The 11,542-nt window shown below is 36.5% G+C and overlaps 1 protein-coding gene across 1 annotated transcript; it reads left to right on the forward strand.

Annotated features, from left to right (window-relative positions):
* Positions 1-1,824: 1,824 nt before the first annotated feature.
* LOC117319866 (aspartyl aminopeptidase-like) lies at positions 1,825-4,802 on the forward strand. Its single transcript, XM_033874579.1, has 4 exons — positions 1,825-2,010; positions 2,656-2,823; positions 3,212-3,913; positions 3,952-4,802. The coding sequence occupies exons 1-3, from the start codon at positions 1,825-1,827 to the stop codon at positions 3,257-3,259; spliced, it is 402 nt and encodes a 133-aa protein (XP_033730470.1). The 3' UTR covers positions 3,260-3,913; positions 3,952-4,802.
* Positions 4,803-11,542: the final 6,740 nt, after the last annotated feature.

Raw genomic sequence — 11,542 nt, forward strand, 5'->3', positions numbered from 1 at the left:
AAGTTCTGGTAAAACTTGTCAAATGTAAGTTCACTTGACAGGTCAACTGTCATATTCAAATTAACAGCTGAATGTCAATTTCATAGAATAAACAGGTCAGAAACTATCTGTAAAAACACTGAATGATATAGTGTTAAGTAAGTCCAGACCAGTGTCAGCAAGGCTTCATTTTTAGCTCACCTGGACCGAAGGTCCGGTGAGCTTATGCCATGGTGCAGCGTCAAATCGCTACTAGTCAAAAAGTTCTTATTGGATTTTGACCAAATTTGGTCAGAAACATCCTTGGCAGAAGGGGAACAGATTTTGCATAAATGGTGACTCTGAACCCCAAGGGGCCTGAGGGGCGGGGCCCAATAGGGGAAATTGAGGCAATTCCTTTAAATCGCTACTAGTCATAAAGTTATGAATAGATTTGAACCCAATTTGGTCAGAAACATCCTTTGGGGATGGGGAATAGATTTTGCATAAATGGTGACTTTGACCCCCAAGGGGCCTGAGGGGCGGGGCCCAATAGGGGAAATTGAGGCAATTCCTTTAAATCGCTACTAGTCATAAAGTTATGAATGGATTTGAACCCAATTTAGTAAGAAACATCCTTTGGGGAAGGGGAACAGATTTTGCATAAATGGTGACTCTGACCTTTAAGGGGCCAAAGGGGCGGGGCCTAATGGGGAAATAGAGGTAATTCCTTCAAATCGCTACTAGTCATAAAGGTATGAATGGATTTGAACCCAATTTGGTCAGAAACATTCTTATGTGAAGGGGAACAGATTTTGCATAAATGGTGACTCTGACCCCCAAGGGGCCAAAGGGGCGGGGCCCCATATGGGAAATAGAGGTAATTCCTTTAAATCGCTACTAGTCATAAAGTTATGAATGGTTTTTAACGCAATTTAGTAGGAAACATCCTTTGGGAAAGGGGAACAGATTTTGCATAAATGGTGACTCTGACCCCAAGGGGCCAAAGGGGCGGGGCCTAATGGGGAAATAGAGGTAATTCCTTCAAATCGCTACTAGTCATAAAGTTATGAATGGATTTGAACCAAATTTGGTCAGAAACATCCTTTAAGAAAGGGGAACAGATTTTGCATAAATGGTGACTCTGACCCCCAAGGGGCCAAAGGGGCAGGGCCTAATGGGGAAATAGAGGTAATTCCTTTAAATCGCTACTAGTCATAAAGTTATGAATGGATTTATACCCAAATTGGTCAGAAACATTCTTATGTGAAGGGGAACAGATTTTGCATAAATGGTGACTCTGACCCCCGAGTGGCCAAAGAGGCGGGGCCCCATATGGGAAATAGAGGTAATTCCTTTAAATCGCTACTAGTCATAAAGTTATGAATGGATTTGAACCCAATTTAATAAGAAACATCTTTTGGGGAAGGGGAGCAGATTTTGCATAAATGGTGACTTTGACCCCCAAGGGGCCAAAGGGGCGGGGCCCCATATGGGAAATAGAGGTAATTCCTTAAAATCGCTACTAGTCATAAAGTTATGAATGGATTTGAACCCAATTTGGTAAGAAACATTCTTGGGGGAAGGGGAACAGATTTTGCATAAATGGTGACTCTGACCCCGAGGGGCAAAAGGGGCGGGGCCCCATATAGGAAATAGAGGTAATTCCTTTAAATCACTACTAGTCATAAAGTTATAAATGCATGTTGTAAACTCAGAGAGTCTGGACTTCATTATTTCTTTAAAGCAGTTGGGATCCCCACGCTATAACCATAAAAAGCGTTGAGGTTAACAAACGAAAGGAATTGAACATGAACATTATTTTGACATTTGGTCAAATCCAACCAGGTGAGCGATACAGGCCCGATGGGCCTCTTGTTTATCAATGTTGTCATTTTCTTCAGCAGTATAGAACATGATACAAATTTTATATTTTCTGAATCTGAACAGGGGTATGTGGTAAAGTTCAATGCTAACCAGCGCTATGCAACCACAGCCATCACCACCGCTATTCTAAGGGAGGTGGCCAAGGCCGCTGGAGTACCATTACAGGTAGGAAATTAGGTTATGCCTGTGATGAATGGATGAAACAGTACACAAGTGTCATTTTTCTGCCACTGTTGGCATCAGATTTTGTGTCTGATCATCAAACTCTTTACATATTTGATGTTTCCTTTTGATATCATTCAAAATAATGAAAACAATTAAAATTTGACAAGGATATATTGCCAGGCATGGCTAATGTTCATGATTAAGCATAATATTTATAAACATATTGAATGGGTACCATTTACCTTGGTGAGAATAGCTAGCTGGGTTTGATGTTCAGCAGTATCTGTACTGTGATGGTTGTAGGATATTTTTTGTAAAATGAATGGTAATATTTTCATGTTTGTGAAAATGTATATTTCCCACTCAAGTTAATGTATATGTTAGACAAGAGTCTACACAAATTTAATGAAGATAAATGAACTCCGAGCAAAATTATGGTTGAGAGTGAAACAATATCTTCACTACCTTCACTACCACAGAATTCTAATCTGATTAAGTTGTGGACTTCTTTTGTGATTTAGAAAGGAACATTATGGTTCCCCTTGTTTTATGTCTGCTTACCTACAATATAAAGGAAGTTATTAAAATACAGAATATCTATCTAAGGTTCCTTCTCTTTATCAGATGTTTGTGTTTTTGTGACAGGATTTTGTAGTGAAGAATGACTCGCCATGTGGTTCAACCATTGGTCCTATCATGTCTGCCAAACTAGGGATGCCAACCATTGATATTGGGGCTCCTCAGCTTAGCATGCATTCTATCCGTGAGATGTGTTGTACCTCTAGTATCTACCAGGGTGTCCAGCTGTTCCAGGTTTGTCGAGTTCTAATCCTCCGTTTCTTGACCTAGATCTTTAGTTCCCCTCATTTCCTCTCTTGTTTTGGCCATATTTCTTTCTCTTGGTTTAAATTGATATCAAAACAATGTAATACATTTAATAAGGAAATTTTGCATATTTTGGTTATTTAACTGTTTCAATGTTTGACATGAAGAACTATTAAGTAAAGATTGTGCTCATTATTGGCCAAATATCCAGAAACAGCATCTATGAGTATGGGTTGAAAGGATCAGGATTGGCAAAAGAAGTAAAATATTTGACAGTAACAGGCACATTCAATTTAATAGTCATCACAATTGTAATAATGAAATAATTAACATTGACTTGTTATATTAAATTTGACTTCTTTTCTTCCACTTTTAGGGATTTTTTGAGAACTATCCTCGAGTGTTTGCCTCGATGAACATGTGAGCCCGTCTTTGATGACAGTGTCCATCATTCAGGCAGCAAATATATACAAGATCAAAGGAGATAACTCCAGTGAAATGGTGATAACTTTGACCTGTGATACAGCTATCTAAAGTATGATATATACTGAACATTCTCTATAATTTATCTTCTATTTATATTGTACACATTATCCCGATTCATATCTGCTGTAATAATACCTAATGACTACTGTAATAATACCTGCCTTTATACTGTAGTAATACCTGTATTAGGTAGAACTGACATATTGTCTCTTGTTGTGCTGTATTTTTGACAGATTTTTATATGAATGTGTGTGAAATTCATCTATTTTGTTTGCTTATAATGAGATAAAATGTATGAGATTTTGTTTGCATTAAGTATTATCATGTAAAACTGGATGATGTTTTATAAACAGACACCATGTAAAATAGGAATATTAATTACCTATCAGTTTATTCAGAATGCAATTGATGTTGAACTTTATTTGTGGGGTTATTCATTTAATTAGCTTTAGATCTTCTCAAGATCTCTCAATCACTCCACATTTTCATGTTTTGTAATCAAACTGTGATCAGTCATGGTAATCTTTATTGGGTAGATTTTCTAGCCAGAATTCAACCCTTAAATTGATTCCAGTGTTCAATGTATCTGAAGGTTTATAAGATCCAGTAGTACATGTAATGTACCTGAAGGTTTATAAGATCCAATAGTACATGTAATGTACCTGAAGGTTTATAAGATCCAATAGTACATGTTATGTACCTGAAGGTTTATAAGATCCAATAGTACATGTAATGTACCTGAAGGTTTATAAGATCCAGTAGTACATGTAATGTACCTGAAGGTTTATAAGATCCAATAGTACATGTAATGTACCTGAAGGTTTATAAGATCCAATAGTACATGTAATGTACCTGAAGGTTTATAAGATCCAATAGTACATGTAATGTACCTGAAGGTTTATAAGATCCAATAGTACATGTACCTGAAGGTTTATAAGATCCAATAGTACATGTAATGTACCTGAAGGTTTATAAGATCCAATAGTACATGTAATGTACCTGAAGGTTTATAAGATCCAATAGTACATGTTATGTACCTGAAGGTTTATAAGATCCAATAGTAATGTACCTGAAGGTTTATAAGATCCAATAGTAATGTACCTGAAGGTTTATAAGATCCAATAGTACATGTAATGTACCTGAAGGTTTATAAGATCCAATAGTAATGTACCTGAAGGTTTATAAGATCCAATAGTACCTGTAATGTACCTGAAGGTTTATAAGATCCAATAGTAATGTACCTGAAGGTTTATAAGATCCAATAGTACCTGTAATGTACCTGAAGAGTTTAAGGATAGCAGCAAACAAAGACATAATCCCAATCACTTTTTTTTTTTTTTAATTTTGTATGAAACATGAAAGGTAACTTTTGTATGTAATGTAAAAATAAAAGTCATAAATCATTGATCATATACATGATGTTGTGAATTTGTTTTTTCGTTGTGCCACACTTTACATAAACATCAATTTATTGGAGGACATATCATTTGTTTGTTTTGCTTTGAATTTTAATTTTGACAAAAAGCACAATATGTTTGTCCTGTAACGTGATATACATGGTCGAATGTCCGTTATTGCTGAAAGGTATTTGAACGTTATCGGGGTCAATGGGATTCCGTTCAATATTGTAGTGTGGCAGAAATGGAAGTTCGGGGCCAGATTAGAAGAAAGATGAAGTTTTTCAAAGGGACAAAACAGGCGAATTCCCTTATTAAATTTTAATAGGGATTGAGACATTTTAAGATTGTTTGGCTTATTTAAAATCCAGCTTAGTTGTCATAACCTGCTTGTCAAGTTCTATTGGACGGATTGGTTATAGTCTACTACTGCTACAGAATCAGCTTGTCTGTCTGTCCTCTGAAATTTGTCTGGACAACTCTTTAAACTTGAGTGCAAATTTCAATAAACATAACACATATCATAACTATCACCTGATGTTCTGTTTGTTAAAACTTTCATATTCTGATCCGTTTTTACAGAATTGTGCAATTTGTCGAGAATTTGAATCAATCCCTGAGCTCTCCAAAACTACTTGGTCAGTTTCAAAAAGACTTCACATGCATGATCAGCATTGCTGTTATATTGTGTAAGTCAACTAATTGTATTGCCCTTATTCATTTTAAAAGTATTGATCTTGTTGATAAAAAGCTATTGATCAATATCCTAGATGAAAAATGTTAATTGTATTGCTAGGATTGCTAAATCCACCTAAAATTCAGTTATGAGATGATAACCTTTCAATGTTATAGGATTCTTGTCATTTTCTTGGTTGATATCCTATGTTACTATTAGCTATAGTACTTTAATCTAGAAATGAAGATACCCACTGCCCTATTGCTATGATTGTGTTACCTTTTACTAGTGAATAAGAGCATGCAATTTTGACCTCATAATCCAAGATTGGATGTGACATGACTATACATCTTATTTTGGTGTTTTTCTCCATAAATTTTAGTGAATTGCATTTACCTCTTAATTTGTCAATGTCAACAATCCTTGAATGGTGGCTCAAAATTTTAGAAGGTGGACATTAAAAAATACCTGATGGAAGTCGTTATATAAGTATTTTCAATCCATTGTAAGCATTGCCATGACATTAGTTTGGAGCTGACAACAGCAATGACCCTGAATCGGTGAGGGGATCTTCCTCCTCCGTCTAAACAAGCGACCCTGAATCGGTGAGGGGATCTTCCTCCTCCGTCTAAACAAGCGACCCCGAATCAGTGAGGGGATCTTCCTCCTCCGTCTAAACAAGCGACCCTGAATCAGTGAGGGGATCTTCCTCCCCAGTCTAAACAAGCGACCCTGAATCGGTGAGGGGATCTTCCTCCTCCGTCTAAACAAGCGACCCAGAATCGGTGAGGGGATCTTCCTCCCCAGTCTAAACAAGCGACCCAGAATCGGTGAGGGGATCATCCTCCTCCGTCTAAACAAGCGACCCTGAATCGGTGAGGGAATGCACCCCCGTAGCTTCTCCCACAGTCGCTAACGAATGGTAATGCACTTGGAATTGTTCCATATGTCATAGTAACCTCAATACCAAATTATAATATACATTGAAATCGGACAAGTGGATTTCATGATCAGAAGCAAGCCAATAGCGGTCATTTGATTAGATTTGAAGTGCATGTTAGAGTGGTGTTTGTAGCGTGATCATACACCTACATACAAAATTTCAGTGAAATCTGATAAAATCCAAATTTGGTCCAATCAGAATCCTCTATACGCAATCATATCGTCCGATTGGAAAATAGAGGTCGGAAATGTGTTTTCCTATCGGGTACGAGTCTACATACCAAAACATCAAATCGGGCAGTGGTTTTATTTGGACAATCAGAAGCCACCATATGGCAGTTGTTTTGCTTTTCTTCCAATTTAGGCATGTCTTGTTTCCATCTTTTCGGCCGATTTTTATTCCAAAAACAACAGCAATGCAAATTGTTTTTAACCAGTCAGAAGCTAGGAATTGGTAGCCATATTGAATGATGTGGTAAGACCTGAATTGTACACCTCTAAAGTTTCGTTAGCATTCCTCCAATTAGTTTCCGAGGAAACTCGTAAATGGTTTTGCATGATGGAAGAAAAAAAATCTCACTTCATCCCCTTACTTCGTTTGTGGGACTTGAGTAAATCATTGGTGAAAGACCAGCTGAAAACAAGGTCGAACCTACAGCATGTATGTCAAAGATTGAAGCGGCCTCAAAGAAAAAAAGGAGTGGAAACAACCTTAGCAGAACTAGATCTGTAATAATATGATATTGAACTGACACAGGATCGGTAATCACAGACATATATATCTCTATTCCATAAATGATAGGCCTAAGTGAATCCGTGCTTGGATGGAAATCATGTTTTTAATAACAGTCGGTGCTTTGGAAATGAATAACCGTCCGGCCCTTTGGCGATCAAATTACTAACCACTAATTAATGCGAGAATAATAAGAACCATCAATTATAAAACAAGCGGGAGTCTTGTGCATGGCTGTTTCGAGAGTGAGTCAAATTAGTAGACTGGTCCAGTTTGCCATTTCGTCCTCTGTTCCCAAAGCAACATATTTCGGGTTTTGATTTAATTGTGGATGTTTACATGGAAATCAATGGTCAAATGTTAAATAAGTTCATCCGATATTCCGTGTGACTATTCTCGAGGTCGAAAAACATTCAGAAATATGGAAACCACCTCAAAGATATGACTTCACTTCACTTTCCTTCCCATTTGTCGCCACATTTTACTACAGTCTGTGCTTTGCAGAACAACAGTCCGCCAGTAGAACAACAGCCGATGATTTTACCTTTTCCAGTGTGGTATTTTGGGTGACCAACACAAGCCTGATCAATCATAGAACATCTGTACAGCATTATGTGTAGCCTACCTGAGGAGTAAAGCAGTCTCATTCAGGACGACCGCCAGGTTGGGACAAGACCTTCAAGCATATTACCCAAACAGATAACGACAGTAAAACAGTGAACTGAAGATCACCAAAATTATGACTGATAACAAAAACTTCCCCAACACATTCCATTGGACCAGGAGTAAAAGGCTTAGGTACTCGCCAGGATAGGACAGCTCTGTAGCAGAAACATATCGTTAACTCAAATACCACACTCATTTGCCTACTTGTCCCTTACACGTGGTTTTACCCAGTAATTCCTGGACGCTGATACCAGACATTCAGAAGAGTCAGTAATACAATGTTCACTACTCTGCTTTTCCTGCAAAGACCGTGTCCAAAAGAAAGTGAAAATTCGGATCAGCAATTGGGACTTCATTACCACCGTGACCACATTGTACAGCCACCAGGAAATCGTGTAAAATTGTTATGAAGCGGGATGTGGTGCCATACTGGTCGCCAGATCTAAGAAAATGATGAAAAATGTTTCGATTGTATGCATTTTTTATTCTTAATTGATAAACGTATTGAAAGTGAGAGTTTTTTATACGCACGTCAAATTCGGATTTGGGTAAGCGTCCAGTTAAAGTTTTGGTGCAAGTTTCTTCAGAGTCAGTCAGTTACACAATGTGTTAATGTACTTATGTTTGGAATGGATATTCTAGTGTATAACAAGGACAATATAGATTAGAATGGTTCAATATAGACTAAAATGGTTGACGGCAATCTTGGACGTTGTCTGAAGTTGACCGAATTATGAACTTAGATTATTCGTACCTGTATTATGACTTTACTATAACATTCAAGTAAATTATACCCACAATTACTAAAGGGAGTATACAATATTTACTTTGAGCATGCGTACAAGAAATCCCATGAACCCCTGGACAGAATATCTTCACCTGATTAAAGGGCCTGTTTCCAGTAATGTTAATTCTCCATAGGAGCCTGCCCCCGTATAATTTCTTATCTAGCTCAACTACAGTTTTTTTTCTTTTCCGAAGAATAATTTTACACCTTTCCGACACCCAGATTTCATAATGTCAGTGAAAATGTATTTTTATAAAGTTGTCATTTTGAGCATCAAAGACATAAGGTCGTAAATAAAAGAAGGTTATCTCGAAATTCTAATTCGCAACATAGTATAAATTTCTTTTGATAAATATTTCCAAAACATCGTGTTTATTCATAAAACATAAAACAAAAATTTTCTCGGATGAAAATGCACTTGCAGAGACAATTATGAAGAAAAATGCCAAAAAATTGCAATTTTCTCCCATTATATAGTTTTGGATGCAAATTTCCACCACAAAATCGGATAGAGCTTTAATTGTTTCATGTGTGTACCAAAAATCAGCTAATTCCATGTGGTGGAACGTTCTCATATCGCCGCCTGAATGTGGTTGTAAATTGAAAGAAAAGGGGAAATGAGTAACAACCTTGTCTGAAATCCTATTATATAGCTTATTATATACAAAATTTTATATTGAATATCAGAGCGGATATTTTCATGACAGTTTTATGATATCTAACGACTAAATAAACAGTATCGATATATAAAATTTCAAAGTTTTCCCCGCCAAAATTAAAAAATCGAGCAAAAATGCCTAAATGTTTTTCAGCTCCTTCATTTAAACACATACAGACTTGATATTTGGCACAACCATAGAACGTAAGAGTGGCTACAAAAGAAGTTATTTTTCACTGACCTTGAACTTCATTCAAGGTCAAATAATAAAAAAAAAAAAATTAAAAAAAAATTCTTTTGAATCAGGTTCTTTGTTCGTTCGTTTTTTTCCTTAAACAATCAATGCATCTTGTAGTTCATTGGCGGAGCTCACTTTTCTCTGCGATATGCTATCAGAAAATATGTCAAGGTCAAGGTCTAAGCGCAAGGTCAAATCAAGGTCAAAAATTCAAAATTCAAAATGAGTTAATTTTTTTAATGCATTGCAATGTGCATGAATAATGAAGAGGAACGGTGCAAGTTTTATGGTCGTGCGATAAAAAATGACGTAGAAATGGCACTTTGAAAAATGTTTGTTTTCCCGCCAAAATTCAAATTTTCCCCAAAATGCACTTAATTACCCTCTGCTCCAAAATCTTTACATACACAGATATTTTATTTGGCACAGTGATAGCATGTACGGATGCCTACAAACTTGATTGCTTTTCAATGACCTTGACCTTCGTTCAAGGTCACAGAGGTCAAATGATCAAAAATCGAAAATTTCAAACTCTCTTTAAAACGGTTAATTTTTATTGTATATTTAAGAAACCGTTTGCTTGAAGATGTTTGCAACGTTTCCAGGTCAAAACGTCAAATTTATCTCAGAAAAAATACATAGGAAAACATTTTACTGCCAAAATTAAATATTATCCTACAATTACACTTGAAATGTTTTCTGTCCAATACTCTGACACCAACAGACTTGATAATTGGCACATATAAAACATTAATGACTGGCTACAAAAGGTATGCACATATTTGACCTTGACCTTCAAAGTTCAAGGTCACAGAGAGGGTTGAAAGTCAATTGATCGGTTAAAGAAGGGAAGCGAAGAGAAAACGAAGAGAAATCGTAGGTAAAGCGTACAAAAGCGTTCGTCAGAACGAGAACATGTCTGCAATCATTTTCTAGTTGGAAATCCCGTGTGTTGATCTTGATCTAGTTTTGTTTGTTGTTCTGTCTATTTGTCAGCCAATGTCTTCAACCACGGGGACTTGTGAAGTAGCCATCTTGGATTTTTTTTATGAAAAAGTGTTTCTCTCATTTTTTTTCATATCTGTGTACATATTCTCAACATACCGAGCAAATACTCTCGTGTTTTTGTTAATTATCTAAAGAAAGTGGAAAATCGGCAATTCAACCATAGGCTAATTCAACCCAAGATTTGAAAATGTTCCACCACTTACATGTTGATGATTTTTCCTCTCATCAATAGCATAGTACGTACTGTTTAATAGGATAAAAATTGGTTTGCATCCAACGCCCATAAAAGGGTGTATTCTCTAAAAAACACAGTTTTTGTGTCTAAAATGTTATCATCGAAAATGGCATTTTTGAGATTGTTTCTTCCATAAAACAGCCAAATGGCGCGATGGAAACATGATTTCTTGTCACAATCATGCCATGAATGTATTCTTTACGGTGACCATCATTTGATTAGATTTTCATTAATATGTTACATAACATGCACATTTTATCAACACTTAGACAGCTTCTGAAAGGTACAACTTTGAGGAGCTATAAAAAACAAACCAAGTGACCTAAATCTTTATACTTTATAGATTTGTGACCACAACGGCATGGACAATGCACCACCAACAGGAAATTTGAATCAGAGAAGGGGCCATTTTGGAAACAGGCCCTTTGGTGGTCATCGGTTCAAGGTTAAAGGTCAATAGTATTAATAATATTGAGGTAGCCTATGGATCAATGGGAATTATGGTTTACTGTAGATTATCTAGGAAGTAAATTGTCATCATTGTCGAAGAAATGTGATAAATGCCCGAAATAGAACAGGGAATCAGATTGATCCTTCATTGAAAATCAATGGAAAACAATGGGATAGACCTTTAACTGAGGAAAAGATAAGACAACTTCACAGAATGATTCCCGGAGTAACCAATATAGGCATATTTCAAACATTTAAAAAAAATACTTGTGGAAAAAGGAAAACTAAATCGAAACCCGAGATTAAGTCCAGTATGTTTGGACGTATATATCACCAGGAGCTGAGGACAGCGAAATGAGACACATTTAGAGTCCCTGATAAAGTAAGACACTGTCGCTAGAATGCTACATATACAGAGGTGGTATTACATT

The sequence above is a fragment of the Pecten maximus genome, unplaced genomic scaffold (assembly GCF_902652985.1).
Source record: "Pecten maximus unplaced genomic scaffold, xPecMax1.1, whole genome shotgun sequence".
Taxonomy (NCBI): Eukaryota; Metazoa; Mollusca; class Bivalvia; order Pectinida; family Pectinidae; genus Pecten; species Pecten maximus.

Coding starts and splice junctions, on each gene's coding strand:
- LOC117319866 (XM_033874579.1), top strand. CDS start 1,825: ATGGGCCTCTTGTTTATCAATGTTGTCATTTTCTTCAGCAGTATAGAA. Junction 2,011..2,655: donor CCGCTGGAGTACCATTACAG/GTAGGAAATTAG, acceptor TTTTTGTGACAG/GATTTTGTAGTGAAGAATGA. Junction 2,824..3,211: donor AGGGTGTCCAGCTGTTCCAG/GTTTGTCGAGTT, acceptor TTCCACTTTTAG/GGATTTTTTGAGAACTATCC.